At 43.6% G+C, this 20,356-nt stretch overlaps 1 protein-coding gene across 14 annotated transcripts in view; it reads left to right on the top strand.

Moving 5' to 3' along the window:
- Positions 1 to 20,356, top strand: part of EPHA5 (EPH receptor A5) — a 319,531-nt gene that overhangs the window by 293,484 nt on the left and 5,691 nt on the right. For 10 of the 14 annotated variants that reach the window (XM_073340244.1, XM_073340243.1, XM_073340239.1 and 7 more), the window contains 2 exons: positions 1,692 to 1,885; positions 5,789 to 5,944. In XM_073340244.1, the coding sequence (XP_073196345.1) occupies positions 1,692 to 1,885; positions 5,789 to 5,944 (350 nt within the window). Of the gene's footprint in view, positions 1 to 1,691; positions 1,886 to 5,788; positions 5,949 to 11,721; positions 12,673 to 20,356 lie in introns of those variants that run through there. The other 4 variants (XM_073340235.1, XM_073340234.1, XM_073340241.1 and 1 more) reach the window with 2 other exon arrangements.

Below are 20,356 nucleotides of genomic sequence, written 5' to 3'. Positions count from 1 at the left end.
TGGTTTTACCAGAAATTCCACGCTGGACATGAGAAACCTTCCTGACAAAACTCATGTTGAAATTGATACATTTCTGCAAAAAGTTTTGGTCTGGACAGCATTTTCCCATGAAAAATCATTTAGTTAAAAAGTTCCCAACCAGCTCTAGACAGGACTCCGTGGTGGAGGGGGATATGAGATGACTTGTATCAGCAAACTCAGGTAGTATATCTGCCCTGCATTTGGTAACCTTCTTAATAATAATGATTGCCTGTAGTGGGTCTGCCTGATTGCCTGTAGTGGTTCTGCCTGACTGCCTTTACCATGGATGAACACAATCTGGATTAAGATTACAAGAACAATTTTGCTAACTACTGACTGTATTTGAAAACAATGGTGTTAGATGGCTGTAATTATAAGTCATGCAGGGGCATTAAAATGACAGAGATTCATTTGCAAGGTATTCTTTGAAATCCACGCCATCAGAGCACCATGGTTTATCACGTAATATTCACCATCAGTGGCAGCAACCTCCAACTGGATTGAGTCAACAGGACTAAGAGCACAGAGTATGCAGCAAGAGGTGTTAAGACTATCTCGGAATAGTCACATACCATATGTGCCTAAATAAAAGATGAACTCTTCTGAAAATCCAGTGATTGATTTAGGTACCTAATTAGGAGCTGCTGGGTCTGACCTCTTTTAAAAATCTACCTTATATATTTTAATTAACAAATGCCCCAAAATGATGAAAATTAATTATTTTGTAATCAAAATAGATTATTATTTTCTGTCTTCAATTAAAAAAAAAAAGAAAAGATCTCTCCTGCAGTCAGTGTGTGTTGTTATCATGTCTTTTCACTCTAAAGGAAACAAGAAAGCACATGTTTGTAACTGTTATTTTAGATACAGAGCCATGTTATGAAAATATCATTTCTTTCTACCTTTGCATTTAAAAATCAATGGATTTTAATCCTACTCTGCTTTTATTGGCCATGTCCCACCATGCAGGCATTTTCATTTCCTGGTAGAAATTTGTACACAATAACAAATGACTAGACCCCAACATTGTTGAATGATGTATGAGATGGCCATGCTGTCTCAGGCTTGAATCCATCCATCATTTAGCATTCAAAGTCTGGTTTGAAATAAAGGTGGACTTTTATTGTTGCAAAACAAATGTGTGGTCCAGCGCATGCCTTGAAATTAAAAATATATATATGTTCTTTTCTGAGAAATTGCTAAAAAGAGCCTATGCTGCAGTTCTCAGAATTCAAGGACAGATAAACATTAAGGATTACAGATTCTCAACTGGTGTAAACTGGGGTAGGTCCATTGACTTTGACAATGCTTTTGCCTGACTTCCCTGGAATTCTGGCAATGTACACCAGCTGAATCTCAGGCCTATAGACAAACAGAGCTATGGCAATTTACGCCAGCGGAGGATCTGGCCCATTGACTTCAGTGATTCTATGGCAGTTTACACCAGCTGAGGATCTTCATCAAATTTCTTTCAGTTAATGGAAATTATTTTTTCAACCCCTCCTTTCCTGATTATTAAAGATACCGGGCACAGTGACATGTTTGACAGAGATATGCGGTGCGTTTCAGGAAGAAACGATGGATGAATTGATGGGCATGAAGCGTTTTAGTTCAAACGATTTGCAGTTGGCACAAGAAAACCACCCGCCCTCTTGTTTTGTCTCCCCTAGGTGATAAAAGCTGTGGAGGAGGGCTATCGTTTGCCAAGTCCCATGGACTGCCCGGCTGCTCTTTACCAGCTAATGCTCGACTGCTGGCAGAAAGATCGGAACAGCAGGCCCAAGTTTGACGAAATTGTCAGCATGTTGGACAAGCTCATCCGTAACCCGAGCAGCTTGAAGACACTGGTTAATGCATCGAACAGGTATAAATGCAGGCCAGTTCCATTTCTCCATGCATGATTCATGTCATAATACCCTGATATTGAAATAGCTCTCACTCTCTGATCTGTGCAGACCCTGGAGGATGTACCGCAAGCTTCATTGTGTCCAGAATAGTTCTCCCAAATCATCTCGTTCTGTTTAAATTGGCAGATACATGAGCAATTCAGTCACGTTATAAATGCATCCATACTGAAATGCTCATGACCTGTCTTGGAGAAGCTTGAGTTGCAGCTATCTTTATAGCTACGCAATGGAATTACTTGTGATTTACACCCAGGGAAAGGGAGAGCAGGATTTGGCCTGCAAAGTATATAAGAAACATCACTCAAATGATCCCTCTGTTGACTTTATCCTGGTAATAATGAATAGGAAAGAAATCCTTTAGGGCAAATTCTGGGGACTAGTAAAACCAGATGCATTCCTACTCTGATATAACCTACCACAATCATTTGGAAGTCCATTAGTGTTTTCCTCCATTTCTAACAGATTTTCAAACATTAACAAATCCATGTGGTTTCCAAAAAAAAAGTGCACAATTTTCTAATATATTAGTATGAAACATGATAAATGCAAGCCTACAATTAAGGCTGACATGGTCGGAAATAGAAGTATAAATATTTTGGTAAATTCCTGCCAGCCAGTCATCTCAGATAACAACTTTACCACCACGGCAGAAGCCTGGGAATAATAACTTTTTATTATGGGTGCATAATATTTTTCCCCTGCAGCCTTATATTACTTCTTAATTATACTGCTACACTGATTTACACCAGCTGAGGATTTGGCCCTGGCTTTATAGGAGTTGAATTTTCCTCAGGGGGAGGAAGTTACACAAGTATTTGTATTGACGAGACTAACTTTAGCAACAGTCTAGAAATGAGCAACATGTTGGGAATGGTTCAGTTGGCACTGGAGCCCAGCTCCTAACAGTTAGACACAGAACTCCGGGAGTTAGGTTTCTAAATACGTTTGAGGATATGGACCTGTGAGGCAACATTTGTTTATTGGGGTATTGTAGTGAAGCGACGACCCCCTGGTGCAGCGCCTCCTGCTGGTTGACTCAGGAATTAGCTCTTCTAGCCCATAGTGCCCTCTGCAGGCCGGTGTCTCACCTGCAGCTGGCCCCCACGTCCCTCCCGGACCCCGGTGCCCCTTTACCTTGGGGTGCTGCCCCCTGGCAGGGCCCCCACACTCTGGGTCTTGCCACCCAGGGGGACCCCAATCCTCTATCCCCACCTTGCCTCAGTGGCTACTGCCAGTCACCATCTAGCCCCCACTCTGGGGCAGACTGCAGTCTGTAATGGCCACTCACCCTTGGCAAGGGGGTCAGACCAGCTGCCTCTGCCTATTCCCAGGCTACCCATCTGCAGCCCCAGTACCTTTGTAGTCCTTCACCAAGGCCTGCAGGCTGGAAGTTTACCAGGCTGAAGTTCCCCAGCTACCTTGCCTTTCCCCAACACTGCTTTACTTCAGGTACCTTCCTCTCAGACAGCTATCCCTTCCCTCTCTAGGGCTAGAGTGAGACTTCTCTTGCTTCTGGCCCACAGCCCTCTTAAAAGGGCCAGTTGGGCCCTGACTGAGAAGGCCACAGCTGTGGTCAGCTACTCACTCAGCTTCCCCAGCTGTTCTCACACTTCTTCCCCCAGCTGCAGCTCTCTCCAGAGCTGCTTTTACTATTGGCTCCACAGGGCAGCCCTCTCTCAGGGTTGTTTTAACCCCTTCAGGGCAAGAGCGGGGTGACCACCTCGCTACCGATACATGCCATTTTTAAATACAAAGTAGGCATGATTCTTCAGGCTACTTTCCATGCATCATTAACTTTCCAAGGAAGCCATTGAAGAATGAATCTTATTAGCAATCAGTTGTAATGTCATTCCTAGCACATCTGCATAAAAAAGGATTATGGTAGCATAAAATGTGGAACACTTCTCTTTCATTTTCAGTTTGGAATAATCATTTTGGGGCATGTTGTGTAGTGGTTCATGCACTGTCCTATCAGAGTGTACTAGAGAAAGTAAAAATTGTCAGTAAACCGTTTCTTTTAGGTGCTAAGCACTTTGCTGATATGTTCATGCATTTACAGTTTCAAGCAATTCCTAATGTCTACTAATGTGAGTATTGCCAAAAAGAATGGCATATCCATAACAGAACATTACTGAATCCCCTTAGTTAAATTCAATTCAGAATTAAAGGATGTTTTCAAACATAACATATTCTGTATTAAAAATTTCCCATTAATACAAATGCCAGAGGACACAGTGACATTACAATGTGTGCACAGCAGTAGACACCTCATGGCATTAGTACTGAGAATCCAGTTTTTTGTTCCGATTAGTAAGGAAGCCTGAATCCCTTCTGTATTTAAAAACTTATGTGAAAGCATTATGCTATTGTTACTGGCAATATTTACATTTTATTGGACCCTTCAGTATAGCCATTAAGTAAACAAATAGTACTAATGTGATCATACAATATATGAAGATTCCTAAAGTGCTAAATAATATAATATCCTGGATGTTCTTCCAGTCAGGTATACCTGAATTAAATGTATATATTCAGGGCTCAACCCTGCAAATGCTTATATCTGTGGATAGCATTCCACACAGATGTATTACTATTAGGCAGTGTGGCTTAGTGGATAGATTACTAACCTGCACTTAGAAAGTGTGGGTTCCATCCCCAGCTCATCTGCATGACTTTGGGCAAGTCCCTTCACCCCTCTGTGCCTCAGTTTCCCCATCTGTAACATGGGAATAATGATACTGGCCTCCTTTGGAAAGCACTTTGAGATCTACTGTTGAAAAGTGCTGTATAAGAGCTAGGGATTATCATTTATATTGCAGTAGTACCTAGCGACCACCCAAGAACGGGACCCCACTGTGATAAGCACAGTACAAATAGTTCTGTTCACTTCAGTGGAACAAATCCCATGACCTAAGCTACTTGAATCATAGGCCAAGGTTTTTTTTTTTTTAAATGGGTGCCTAAAGCCAACCTCCTGAGTCCATTTAATCAATTGCTGAAATCACTGGGAGCTGCTGGGTGCTGAGCCCGTTTTGAGAATCTTATCCAAGTTTGCAGGATCAGGCATTTAAATTCTAATCACAGACCAGTGTGTTTTCCTCAGTACTGAGGAATATGATTTGTGTTTGTCTCCCTTCTCCTGACGTGCTTAGAAATAGATTTTGGCTTTCAGGCTCTGGACGCTTTGATTTAGGAGAAGGAAAACAGAGTGGTAGAAACAAAACAGGTCCTGAAGGTATGCAGTCTCTTGCAGTTTACTGCTTGGAGGGGGGGCCACATAGAAAGGCAGCCTGCTCACAAAGGAGCAGCACTACGGAAGTGTGCTAAAAGCACTGTTCTGCTGAGGCCTTCTCCTTTGTGCTCTTGAAAGCAGAAGAATGGTGCAAAGAATAATGCTGCAGTGAATAATGCACACAGATAAAGAGGCAGGTTGTGATCTGTGTAAATTCTTGCTTATCTGGTCCTTTGTGGTACTTTAATCTTTTCTTTTTGCTGGTAAAATAGTTTAAAGGCCAGGATTTTCAAAAGCTGTCAGCGTTGGCCTAACTGCTCACACCAAAGTCAATGGTCAAACTTCCATGGACGGGAGTAGTTAGACCCTTTTGAAAATCCTCCCCTTGGTATTTAAAGGCCCAATTCTGCCACCCTTACTCATATTGAACAATACTTACTCCCATGTGTAAGAAAGCAGACTAATGCAACTGATTCCATGAGTAACTACCTCTCGATGTAATTAAGGGCATGGGTATCAGGTTTATCTAGGCAAATATAATAAAAGGCTCACCTGCAATATAAACAAATTGTAAGTGAATGATTGGTGTTGGGTACACCTTCCAACTGATCTTTTTTGTTTGTTTTAGAGTGTCAAATTTATTAGTGGAGCATAGCCCCCTGGCAAGTGGCGCCTACAGATCAGTAGGTGAATGGCTGGAAGCCATCAAAATGGGACGGTACACAGAGATCTTCATGGAAAATGGATACAGTTCAATGGAGGCCGTGGCTCAGGTGACCTTGGAGTGAGTAGTTTTCTGATCATTTTCACCTGCTTTGTTGGAGTTGTGGAGAAGACACATTGATTTAAATGTAGTCGAGAGATCTGGGGGAGGGGAAAGAAGAAGGGAAGCAATTAACTGGTTTGCCCAGTCAGCAGTTGCCAAGGAAGCCTCATCTTTTATAGCCTCTGTCGATGATAACAAATGCATGAGAGGGTTGAACTTACGGTCACTGTGCTTGCTGTCAATACCTTGGCTCCTTTACTGAAATAAATTTACACTTGAGTTTGAATAACTGACAAACCATTCTCGGGCATAATAGCAACGGGATTATTATGGGTTGTTTTTTTAAAGAGAGTTCTCTTGCTGGCACAGTTTTATACAAGGAAATACAGCGGGGCCAGAATGTCCTCTCACTGACCGGGCTTTCACACTGGGGTGACTGGCTTCCGCGGAGTTACTCCTCACTTACACCTCTGCGAGTGGGGAGTCAGGCGCAGGAAGTAATGTCATCGTATGTGATTTTTTTTTTACCTGGAAAAGATAAACGTAGGTACAGTTGAGATGGCTGATTTGGCAACAGTGACAAACAGAGACACATCAGTCAAATCTAGACCTGTGTAATAAATACCCACAGCTGGATTCTGAATTCTGAATCCTGGCAGTGTAAAGAGGTCTTAATTTGGCCATAAATTACATATAAACTGTCAGAGGCCTTAGTGTAAATAGGAATCAGGCCCAAAGTGTGCATGAAAACCATCCAGTCCAAAACAAAGCTGTCAGTAGGAGAATTGGAATCATTTTGATCATTAATTGTACTTCTCTATCGTATATAATGTCGCAAGGACAACTCAGATCCTACACTAGAGCCCAGCCCGAAGGTTAACTCCCGCAGGAGGTATCAGAGTTCTGCAACTCAGAGGAAGCCATCTCCACCATGCAGAAGTAGGCCCTGGGTGAACAGGTTTGGGGACCCTTTATGTGTACATATGCATACTTCTGAAATCAGCCTGATCGGCTCAGACTGAATCCACAGCACTAAAGTCATGTAGTAAATGCCTGAGGGCTATGGCTGAACTGTGTGCTATTTTTTTTTAATGGCGTGTACTGTTTGAGTAACGATGTCTATGCCTTATTCCTGCCACTTATTCAAACTGAGCATAGAGAGTGGTTTCCAGTGGGATTAAACTGAAGTCAGGTTATCACAGATGTTGAATTGGAATGTAAAGGAATATGACCCCTCCTGATCCAGGGGTGTGTGTGTACACACACACACTGCTGGCCAATATGCCGATTGCATCAATTTAAAATAAAATAAAAACCCTACTCTCCCAGAACCTTAATGTTTTTCCTGCCCTGCAGCAGGGGAGTTGTTTTGTCACAGGACCTCAGTTTTACTCAGTGGAATTCACCCCGCGGGGTAGAAAATCCCCCCCCATATCCCCCATGTAGGTGGGATTTTAAGCCTCCATGAGAGTTAAAATAACATTAAAGAGCAGAGGTCAAAACGTAGCAGCATCTGTCCTCTCATTCAGGCCCTACGTGTCATGTCCACAGTTGTAACATTCCTCACTTATTATCCCTGCAATCTGAAACCCCAGTCCTGCAAGCATGCTCCTCTTTAACTTTGTGCACTGTGAGGTGACATCAGCATCTTATGTATTTGCTTATTTGTATTTCTGTAGCACCCTAGGGACCTCAGTCCAGGATCAGGGGCAGGGAATGGGACTAGATGACCTCCTGAGGTCCCTTCCAGCCTGACATTTCTGTGATGATTTTGTTGTGCCCAGTACTGCACAGACATAGATCAAAGACCACAGTTCCTGCCTCAGAGAGCTCACAATCTACATGGCAGAGGGGACATGCCAAGAGCACCAGACAGAAACAGCATGGGGGAAGGATTACTAGAGTTGAGCAGAAAAGTGGAAGCTGCTAGGATTATTCCCAGCGCTTAAAGTTAAGCACATGCCTAAGACTTCCAGGTGGGGAGGTTTCCCCACTCACTAAACCTACAATCCCGGCTCTCACTGTCCCTGCATTCCACCACTCCCCATGTTAAGTTCATCCATATTTCCTCAAAATTGTGTCACGTGAAATGGATGTAAAACCACATCCCACACTAGTTTGTATTTGCACCTAATCAGGGTTTGATTCATCAGAAATATTTGATCACTGCTAAATGATTACGTGGTTATGACCCACCCCAACGTGTATTAAAATAGGAGGGTAGGTAGTTCTCCGCCCAACGGCAATTATTTGTAAATATAAAATCAACAAAGTAAATGAAGCCGGCCTATTTTTTTTTTTTTTATGAGCAGTGAGTCCACTCTATGTCTCTGTCCTCCCCAAGTTTCTCTGTGCTGTTTCCCCATGTCTTTTTCTCTTCTCCACGCTGCATGTATGCTGCCAGCTTCTATGTCTGGATTTTGCATCCTTGAAGCCAAAGGGAGTTTTGCCAAAGACGTCACTGAGTGCAGGATCCGCCCCTAGAGCTGATCAGAAGACATATTTCATTGTACATGAAATATGTCAAAGAAAGCGTTCTTTTAAAATTGTTTTGTGGATTTTTTTTCATCCAAAGCCTGCGATGTTTTCACTCGGGTGGAAATTTCTCACAAAAATCCCATTGTGCCAAAATGTCATTATTTTCATGGAGAAAAGTTTCAGCAGAACATTTTCACCCTGCTCCACCATTTGCCATCACAGGGTCACCACCTCCTTCATACTTTCCTCTCTACTCCTTGCTGCAGATGGTGTTTTCCTGCTTATCCGTCCTTTCTCTTTGTGATTGCTGTCTCTCCTTTGATTTGATCCCTTTTCCTCTCTTCTATTTCCTTTTACCTCTGCTTCGTTGTCCTTTTCCTCCCTTCCTCTTTCACTTCTTTCCCTCTGAGTTTGTTCCCTTCCTTTGCTTCCATTCTTGTTCGCCACTTACCCCTTCTTCCACTTTTCCTTTCCCCTCCTTCCTGCTTCTGTTTCCTCCTTGTCTCTCTCGACCAATCTCTTGCCTCTTCCCCAGCCTTTCCCCCTCCTGGTTCAGCTCCTCCATTCCTTGCCTCTGCCCTGCTCCACTTCACTGCTGCTGCAAGCAGAGGTGCCAGGAATTAACAAGATCGATGGAGCGCTGTTGCTTCAATGGATCTCACAGACACCCTGTTAAATTCATTAGCTGTTCTTCCAGTGCATGTAGCATAGCAGTGCGGGGCACAGAAGTAGAGGTTAGAAGACTGTGCCAGGGCATCAGACAGATGCAAACCAGCCCTGTCCGACCCCTGAGTAAAGAGCATCTGATGCTTCATGGATAACTCTGGAAAATGTTCCATTGTGGGCCGCAGCCTTTATCTCCTATATTCCTGTGTTCCTCTCTCTTCTCATTCCTGAAAATGTTTATGTGAAAACAGGCCCTGTGGGTGAAATTCTCTTCTGCACCAGGATTGGCATGGAAGCTGGGGGAAACAATTGTGGCTCCCTGATACACTGACCTGATCTGCCCTGGGAAGTCCCTCACTGAGTTTATAGCAATCTGGGAAATGCTCTAAACTCTGCCCGCTGGTAACAGTCTCCTGGGCCCCCGTACCAACGCTGTGTTGGGATGGGACAGTGGCAGGGTATGTTGTCCTTTTGCTAGCACTGTAACAAGGGGTTACTGCTCGGCTGGCAAATCCAGCTGCCTTGAAACCCCTTCCCAGCCCCAGAGCAGTGCAAAGGGGCTGGAACCCCTGAGAGTATCGTGGACTTTTTAATTCTGTTTTCCTGGGTTTGACTTCTTAACCTGAAAGGAAAGATCCACGTTATAGTCTGAAGTCGTGTTTTTGTAAATATCAACTATTTGGCCATTCTTCCAAACTGTAGTGATATATTTCAAACTATATCCACGCTGCTCCTCCATATAGTCTTTAAAGGCCCAGTGGTACAGCCCTTAAACCAGAGGTTTTCAAACTGGGGTTCGTGACCCTTCAGGGGGTCACAAGGTTATTTCATGGGAGGGTCGTGAGTTGTCAGCCTCTACCCCAAACACCGCTTCACCTCCAGTATTTATAATAGCGTTAAATATTTTTTAAGTGTTTTTAATTTATAAGAGGGGGTCGCACTCAGAGACTTGCTATGGGAAAGGGGTCATCAGTACAAAAGTGTGAGAACCACTGCCTTAAACAAAACAAGAAGCCCTTTCTCATGCATGTAATTCCAATGAAGTCAATGAGACTATGTGCCTGATCGATTGCTAACCAATGTGAACAAGGCTTACACAACTGAGCCCTAAGAAATATCCATATGATGTACTCTTCATTAAAATCAAAATGGGGAGTGTTCTTTAAAATTGAGTGGCATACTATTACTATGCTATAGTGTAGTATAGGCTATATATTTCCATGAATCACATCATCAGTTGGTATAAATCGGTAAAGGTCTGACTTCAGTTTATGCCTGCTGAGGATCTGGCCCTATCAATGTATTTTTGTGAGCAAATAAAATGCAGGGAATTTCCCACAGGTCAGGCTGGGTTCTGAGACAGCTTCTGCCGTTGTACAATCTCACTTTACAGTTTGAACACAAGCTACCTGGGTTTGGTCAGATAATCCGCACTCAAGTCAAGAGTGTTCTTGAGAAAAATATAACAGGCTAATCGGAAACAAAAACAAAAACAAAGTGAAACTCTGTGATATTCTTTATATATGTTAAAAACACAAATGGCCAGATCCTCAGCTGATGTAAATTAGCAAATCTCCATTGACTTCAGTAGTCCAAAATGAAAATTATCAAAGACCGAGGCTAGATCCTCGGCTGGTGTAAACCAGCATTACTTCTTTGAAGTCAACAAAGCTAGGCTGAATGACACCAGTTGAGGATCTGAGTCACTGTTTCTCAAATAAGGAAAGAAATGTTTTTCTGGCTACTAATGTGGATCCATCCTATAATTCTATAGCTTCTTTAATTGCTATTAGGAAAAAATTAACTTGGGAACACAGCATTCTTTACTGGTTAAAAAGGTTATTTATTTTTTTCGTAAAAGGGGATAACAAAATATTTTGTACAGTGCAAATAAGAATTCAGGTTCAATGTTTCATGTCATTGTCAATATAGACAACTGTTCAATATATTCCAGAGCTGGGACTTGGGGGGATCAGGTGAAAACAAGAACATTTGAAAGTAGTTTTCATTTCCCAATTTGCACCAGTAAAACATCCTTTAAAATATATGAGGTCTTCTCCAAACACTAGGTAAGACTATAGATGCAAAATTCAACCTGTATGGAGATAGAGGTGGAGGTTAGATAGAAAGAGGCGATCTGGACCATCCTGGCCCAATAGTACAGAATAATATCATTAAAGTGAAATAAAGAGAACTGTTCTATTTTCCACTGAAAAAAATATAAGGCCCCCTCAAAGACTACGGCCAAAATTTTTGTAAGTGACTAGCGAGTTTGGGTGCCCAACTAGTCATCTTAAAAGGGCCTGATTTTCAGAGAGCAGCTGCTCAGAGCTTTCTAAAAACAAAGCCTCATTAAGACGTCTCAAGTTGGACACCCCAAAATGGAGGCCCCTGAAATCACTGGTTACTTTTGAAAATACTGTTCTGTCCTCTCACCAATCAAATAAAAATCCCAACTACCACCAATAGCAGGTTCAAATGAATGCATGTGTCCCAGAAATCACTCCCTGGTAGCAAGAAATAGAAAATTAAAAACCAAAGGGTTAATGTGAATATCGCCCCAAGTCCTGAGCTCTGCCTGCTTAAGAAAAGACCTGAAAATGAATGTGTTCAAAGAGTGATGTCTACATTTAGTTCTAATTCTTGCAAAGGGATGAATCACCTTGTGAAAGGTGGAGCCTCACCCATCAGCCCCTGTTTCCGAATGGATATCAGACTTGAAGGAAACTGTGCGGATTGGAGAAGGCCTGCTCTTTAAACTTGTGGACCAGCTAGTGACTTTGAGTGTGTCTGGAGCTCTTTCATTACACAACAAGAATAACCTGACCAGGACAACACTCAAGAATAGATAGACATGACTTGACTCTCAATCTGGCACTTGATCGGACCTATTACTAACGAAATGTGGACTACTATCCCGTACCTTTTGAAAAACCTGTATATACTGAATCTCAGGACACCTGGGGGGTTGTTATTAAGTGAACAGCTATGAATATTTGTAATGATATGTGTTGTGTTGCTTTGCATTGTAATTTTTCTTATAAAATAAAATAAATTATTAATTTTTTTTAAAAAATAATTTGAATTATGACTATTCAAGGATTCACCTGCTCCTGCTACTTATTCTTACCCTAAAACCCCAGTCCTCAGTTTGTGACATCACGATTATTTCCAGAGGAACCAGCTCTGACCTTGTGATGATGCAGGGAGGGAATAATGAACAAGAGCAGATGAACTCTTAAAAAACAAAGATGCTTATTTCATGCACAAGTCTCTAGTAAGTGGGTGCCTAATTCCCTTCGTATCCTCTGAAAATCCCAGCCTCAGGAACCAATTCATCCATTCTCACTCAAGTTGAGTGGTACCTGGAGCAGTCCCATTGATTTCCATAGGACTAAGGTACCACACAGCCTGAGTAAGAGTGGCAGAATCTGGCCCTGAAATGGGAAATGGAAAACAGCTGATCTTTGCGGCCAGGTTGTGAGATGCTGAATGCTGAACATTTCTGGAAATCTGCCTACTTTACTTAGTTGCTTAAATGGAAGCTCTGTTCTTTTAACCTGAATTTGAAAATCTGGTCCGTAGTGTTTAAGCAGAACTGTCTCTAAATAAAGTGTTTTAAAGATTTTTCTTGCCCAATCTTTAAGGATAAGAATTCAGTTAATGGAAGTATAAGCTATAGAACAGTTAAAGAGACCTCCATATTGTCCCCAACTATGTTTGGAGCTGGGCTTTCAGGACAATGCCTATTCCTGCAGCACATGCCATCTGTGGTGCATGAGTTCCATGGAAAGAGCTAAGGACAAAACAGCGATTTTCGCTCTGATTTCCTTGGCTTTGGTCTGTTGAAGTCAGGTCATTAACACGGCTGTAGTACACAGCTTTGAACTCATGTTTATTTTCATTTTCAACCATAGGCCAAAGAAAGGAAATGAAGAAGGAGAGAACTCTTTAACAGTGTAGACATGGCAGCTACATTGATACTATTGGCACCTATTTTAACAAGTGGGGCCTCAATGCTTTTGCACTTGCACAGATGCACCCGCAATCCGCAGGATCCTGTGTGCCATTCCTGCACACAAGGTGAATAACTAGCCTTGCAAATAGTTAGGCAACCAGTAAATCTTTTACACATGCAATTGCCTGATGCCTGTGCCCAGTGGTGGGTGCCTGGATGAGTAGGGAAGAAGGTGAGGTGCCTTTTAAAGATTTGGGGTAATATTTTCAAAAATGCCTCAGTCCCATTTTCAAAAGCAACTTAGACCCTTAGGAACTCGGAAGGGCCTAACTCATCTGTGAAAATGGGACTTTTAGGGCATGTCTACACTGCAATAAAAAACCTGCAGCACCGTGTCTCAGAGCCCAGGTCAATTGACTCAGACTCATGGGGCTTGGGCTGCAGGGCTAAAAAATGCAATCTAGATGTTCACACTCAGGCTGGAGCCCAGGCTCAGACCCTGCCCCCTCACAGGGTTTCAGATCCCAGACTTCAGCCTGATACTGAACACTGAGGTGTTCTCCCATTGGCATAGGTAATCCACCTTCCCGAGAGGCGGTAGCTAAGTCAATGGAAGAATTCTTCTGTCAACCTAGGGTTGTCTACACTGGAGGTTAGGTTGATATAGATACGTCTCACAGGGGTGTGGATTTTTCACATTCCTGAGAGAGGTAACTATGGTGATGTAAGTTCCTAATGTAGACCAACCCTTAGGTGCTTTTGAGAATGTCACCACTTGCCTTGTAATGTACAAGGCAACACTAAATAAGGCACAGATGCTCTTCTTTGAGGGATGGTCCCTATTGTATTGCACTGAGGATTTATGCATTTGCACCATGCGTCTGGAGCCGGAGAATTTGAAAGTAGTTGTGTCTGTTGGTCCACACATGAGCCATTGCTTCACGACATTGTTTTGTCCGAGGTAATAAAGGGCGGAAAGGACTGACTGCGTCTCCAGTTCCTTCTCACCGATGCATGGTCCAAGTCGGAGCTGCTAGTGTCCTCTTGTCTCTGACAAACCCAGTTTATAGTTAGTTTTCTTGTTTTTGCTGTTTTTAAAATAGTTTAGTTTTTAGTAGTAGTTTTAATAGAAGGGAGGCCTTTGGGGAATCTGTTTACCGGTTCCCCCTGGGGTTGGAGTTTCTTTTCTCCCCCCGCCCTCTCCCCCCACAATTCCTTCCTGGTGCAAGCAGCAATGGAATGGCACAGACAGCAACATCCACACTCCACTCCATCAGATAAGGAGGGCAAACGCTTAGACTTTCTGGGACTAAAGGTCTTCCCTCTAGCCTTAAATTTTGATTTTCAAACTCTAAGGCCTTGCTGGCCAAATATGACTTCCTCAGCTGCAGAAAATTGGAGGACTTTACTGAAAGCTGCCTCAGCAAGATCAAATGTGTTTCCAATCTATCATGGAGGAGGGCAAACTGGTGGCAAACTGCTGCAGTTGGTGCACTCTATGGTCATGGGCATTGTCATGCAGAGGGAATCTTGGCTGCACTCATCCCATTTTCCCAGAGAGGTGCAAACTACCATTGAGAATTTCCCTTCCAATAAATCGCACCTGTTTAATCTGAAGACCCATGATTCGCTCCACTCCCTCAAGGATTTCAGAGCCACACTTAGATTGCTGAGTATCCATACACCTGCACCCAAGCAGAAATTCTGCCACATGCCACCTACTCAGTGGTTCAGGACTCCCCAGTTCTTCTACCATAGGCCATACACATCTATTCTTAAGTGCCAGAAGCCCCAATGATTCTGCCCTCTGGGCTCCCCTTCCCAGTCTTCATCATCTCATATTAAATCCTCTCAGAAACGATATTTCTGAAAGCTGCTAGAAAGCCATCAACCACCGTGCAAAAAACACTGCCATGCAACAAACGCATCCCCTTTGAGGATCATCTAGCACTCTTTTTACCAGCTTCAAGGGCAATAACAATGGACAAATGGGTCCTTGATGTCATCCACTATGGCTAAACAATCAAGTTCACCATACTACATCCACATCTCCTACCCCAATCCCTTTTCAAGGACCACTCTCATGACAACATCTTTGCTCTACAAGTAGATTCCTTACTACAAAGAGGAGTGATAGAGTGTGTTCCTCCAGCTATCAGGGTACAGGGTTCTATTCGACTTACTTCCTGGTACCCAAGAAGAAGGGCAGGTGGAGACCAATCCTGGATCTCCATCACCTCAACCACTTCATGCACAAGCCCAAGTTTCATATAGTCACTCTAGAGGCCATCATACCATCACTAGAAAAAAAGCATATGGTTTATGACTCTCGATATGCAGGCCACCTGTTTTCACATAGACATACATCCAACCCACAAAAGATTCCTGAGGTTCATGGTGGGTCCTTAGCTTTTTCAGTACAGGGTCCATTTGGACTCATTACTGCTCACTGAGTCTTCACCAAAGTTTTCTCTGTAGTGGCAGTCCATCTCAGGCACTCCGGGATACTTATTTCCCCTATCTCGACGACTGGCTACTAGCAGCGTGATCCAGACGAAACTCGAATCTGGACCTCCGTGTTACTCAGATTTCTTTCCTTCCTGGGAGTCAAATGTTGAAAAATCAACTTTGATTCCCAAACAGTCCCTAGACTTCATAGGGGCCTCCATCAATTCAGTCACAGTCTGAGCTTACCTTTCAAGGAACAGATTCCAGACTCTGCAGGAACTCGTTGACCAGGTAATCAACTGTCTGTCCCAGTCAGGACTTGCTAATCCCTGCTTGACCTCATAGCAGCCTGCACATACATCACTGCCTTCACTCACTTCCAACTTCACGGCCTACAGATGTGGCTCGAGCATGTTTACTCACCCACGCGATGTGCCATGGGCTTTATGCTGTCAGTCACTCCATGAGGTGCTCTCTTCCCTCCAGTACTGAACCCCAGCAGGTCTGTACAGGGATTCCCTTCCTCCCATCATCCCTGGACAGGATGATCCTCATGGATTCACCCCTCAAAGGATGGGGAGCTCACATCCCCATGTGATGCAAGGGACATGGAGCCCTTGTGATTCCAGGATGCGCATCAACATTCTGAAACTTTGGGTGGTCTGAGCGTGTCAAGCATTTCTCCCATCCATTTGCTCCTATCATGTTTTTAGGAAGTTGGACAACAACAACACCATTTATTACATCAACAAACAAGTGGGCACGATGTTGACTACTCTTCGTGTGGAAGCAGTCAATCTCTGGGATTGGTGCATTGCTCATAAGATCCTGTTGTCAGCAACCTGTTTTTCAGGGACTCAGAATGTGATTGCAGTCTCTCTCAGCAGAAGATTTTTCGCCAATCAGGAGCTTCATGATTCCATGCTAAATGACCTCTTCAGCTAATATGGGTCTCCGACCAGCGATCTCTTTGCCTCCCATGTCAACAACAAATGCAGTACATACTGCTAAAGGCAGGGTATCCATTCTCAAGATGATGCCCTCTTCTTCCATTGGTTGGACCAGATCAACTACACCTTCCTACCTCTTCCACTCCCCCCACAAGTCCTCCACAAGAACAGGTGGGAGAGGGCCACAGTTATTCTGATCATACCATTCTGGCCGCGCCAGTTTTGGTTTCCTAACTTTCTCCACATGTCAGCCCATCCCCCACTACCCCTACCCGCTTTCCAGGAGCTGCTTATGCAACAGAATGGCAGGATCAGACATCCCAATCCACAGATGCTTCACATCAGAGCTTGGTATTTGGGGGCATCTTCTCTGGAATGGGAGTATTCATCGGCAGTTTAAGACCCCTTTCGAGCAGCAGGAAAGAGACAAGTCAAGAATCCCTATTGGGCCAAGTGGAAACACTTCACTTCCTGGGCCCAGCAGAAAGGGATTTCCCCTGAGGAAGTGGACATTCCTCTTCTTTTGAACTACCTCCTGTCCTAGAAGACATCAGGGCTCTCCTTCAATTCTCTCAAGCTCCACATAGCAGCCATCAGTGCCTTCCACTCTCCCATGGAAGGACACTCCATATTTACACATCTGTTGACTACCATGTTTTGGAAAGGACTTCTTGGGACTTTCTCACCCATACCACCTATCGCTCCCCAGTGGGACCTCAATCTCGTTCTATCAGCATTAATGAAACTGCCCTTCAAGCCTCTGGCTTCATACTCTATGTACCTCGTTTCCATGAAAGTCACCTTCCTACTGGCTATTACTTTGGCAAGAAGGGTAGGTGAACTTGGAGCCATGATGGCAGATCCCCCTTTCACCATGTTTCATAAGGACAAAATGTCCCTGTGCCTACACCCCAAGTTTCTACCAAAGGTCATATCCTGGTTTCATGTCAACCAACCCATACACTTACCTGCTTTCTTTCCAAAGTATCATGCCTCAGCAGAGGAGGAATGCCTCTGTCTGCAGGGCCTTGGCCTCCTACCTGGTGAGGACGAGACCAATCAGGAAGTCCCTTGGACTACTGATCACTATTGCTGAAAGGATTAAGGGGCAGGAAATCGCCACACAGAGGATTTCCAAATGGATTTTGGAGTGTATTACACTCTACCCGTTGTCGGGACTGCATCCACCCTGTTGGATGTGAGAGCAGAATTCTGCAACAGATGCCTCATTTGGTCTGGCTGTCCTCCGTTCAACTGTGTCATCCTCTTCCTCACACTTTTCTCTGAATTAGGTACTGCTTGTCAATCACCTCAGTGGAATACAGTAGGGACCATCATTTGAAGAAGAGGAAGTTACTTTCCTGTAACTGGAGGTTCTTCCAAGATGTGTGGTCCCTATCTGTGGTCCCACCCCCGCTTCCCCTCTGCTGCAGATCTGTTCTATTTGCGTTGGAGAAGGAACCGGAGACGCTGTCGGTCCACCCTGCCCTTTATCGCCTCAGAGAGAACCATGAGGTGAAGAAAGGGTGAGTATGGGGACCAAAGGACACGACTACTTTCAAATTCTCTGGCTCCGGATGCATGACGCACATGCGTAAACCCTCTGTGGAATACAGATAGGGACCACACATCCCTCCAGTTACAAGTAAGTAACCCTTCTCTTCCCCTGTTATGCCTTATTGCTGCCCTTCTTTATAACCTTTCAGATAGCTAGCACCCATTGGGGCACTAGGAAGGAAAACTTCAGTGGAGCTATGGTGCTTTGTAAAGATGAGCGTGGACTGCTTTCCCCAGAGGGCTTGTGGCCACACCCTGTGCAGAAGGAGGAGCACCATGACATCTCTCCCCTGTGCAGGCACCACCCACAGTCATGTCCAATGGCTTCATATATCGAAGGATCAGGACCCTTCACTCCAATATTTGATTTATACAGTGGATCCCCTGGTGACAGTTTATACACCGAAACTGGAAACTTCTGTATTTTTCCCAATCTCTCTCTCTCTCTTTTTTTAATCAAGAGGTATATTGGGTTATGGAGCGTATGTTATGGCAAGGGAAAAGAGCAGGATAGTAAGTGTCAAAAATTCTGGACTGGCTGTGGGAAGAGGAAGCCAACTCCTATTCTAGTTTATGAGGGAGTTTTAATATTGGATTAATAGAATTGCATATGGAATGCAAACACCCCCTCGTGTTTCAGGCTGGCTGGTCTGCATTGCATGTCTAGAGCAGAGCGATCCCATCAGAGAAACACTGAATGTATTAAATATTTGGGGCCAGGCTTTCAGAAAAGCTAAGCTCCCATTTTAGGTACTTTAAGTGAGGGGTCTGGATTTTCAAATGCGCTCGGCACCCAACAGTTCCCACTGGAAAAAAATGTGGGAAAGGTCTTGAGCCTTTTTAAAAATCTGACCCTGCCACCCTATTTTTCGTGTATGTTACCAGCTGTGCACATTGCAAATATTGCAATGGCATTCCCACCTGTTCCTTCACTGTTAAGATTGCTGTGTCGCTTGCTGAACCGTTTTCACAATTTGGTAGAGGCCGAAATGAAAGGTCTGTCTCAGAAAAAGTTAGATGCTTTTGCAGCCATTAAAAATCCTTGGTTTCAAATAACGAGCATGCGGTTGTGGTTCCCTGATCTCTGTCGCACGCAGGTTGTGACTTCCTTAATGCATCTCATGCACCAGCTGAAAGGGGGCAGTGTAACGAAACAAAGCAGGGTTGTTCCAACTCAAAAGGCTGAAACTGTGTCGGTCTGTGGAGGACAGATCTAGCTTTCCCTTGGACAGGACTACTTGTTACAATGCTCATGTCGGCCCTGTTTGTTTTGTATACAAAACAGTTTTTGAGAAACAGTCTGATTATTGAACACAGAATCCCTAGGGTCAGATTTTCAAAATAACTCAGCTCCGATTTAGGCACTTGAAGGAAGCAGCCAGATTTTGGGACCTGCTGGGGGCCGAGCAATTTGGAGAAACTGCCCCTACAGTGATCAGTATTCTTCTCGAGGGGAGGGATTTTTAGAGTTCCTGAGCACAAGTCCCAATGATTTTCAGTGCTCCTACTTGGGCACTTTTGAAAATCCCAGCCAATGTGCTCATGAACTCCCATTGGCATCAATTGGAGTTATGTACATATAGGAAAAGGAGATAAGAACCCTTATATTGTAAAAATTGCTATATTAATTACTCCAGACCTGATTTAGAAGGCACTTCACAGGTGGAATTCTAGAGTTCCTCATAGGAAGGCTTCAGGATGGGCCCTCATCCCTTCATAATCATTGATAAGTATTCTAACAATCATGTCCTCTTATGTCAGAAACATAAATACACATGACTGGATCCTTCCCTCCCAAAACATTAGCATAAATAATAGCCCTAAAGCCATATTATGGCGTAATTTTTACAGCAAAATTCCCCATTCAAATTGTTCTCCTTAAAAAAATATAAAGTCCTAATAGGCTCTTTAATATTTAATTCACTTTTAGGTAAAAGAGCACTTTCTTCTGCTTAACGCTGGCACCTACTGGTGGAGACAAGCAACAAAATCTTTATACATACTGTGGAATTTCCCAAGAATCGAGCATGGTTCATTCAACAGCTTCCAACCCAATACATTGCCAACAGATTATATTGAGTCTTTTAGTTTGTATCCGCATAACCCATTAAGATAATTACAATGAGCCCCAAAAGTCTGTCATCCTGACTGGGAGGTGTTTCTCAAAGACTGGGAAGTCTGGATTGGACGTCCCTAGTGTGCCGAATTGCTCCTGTGGTATAAATGAGCCCACTTGGGGTTTGGCTAATACACGTATCAAGCAAAACATCTTGGTTAAGAGGCTGATTTTCATACGAGTGTAGCCCCCAACGCTCTCACTGCAACCAAACATTTCTGGATGTGTTTGATAAAAGGAATAAAGGTTTGGCTCTC

Source organism: Lepidochelys kempii, chromosome 4 (assembly GCF_965140265.1).
Source record: "Lepidochelys kempii isolate rLepKem1 chromosome 4, rLepKem1.hap2, whole genome shotgun sequence".
NCBI lineage: Eukaryota > Metazoa > Chordata > Testudines > Cheloniidae > Lepidochelys > Lepidochelys kempii.
Note: the sequence above shows the minus strand (reverse complement) of the source record. Positions and strands in the feature narration are given on the sequence as shown.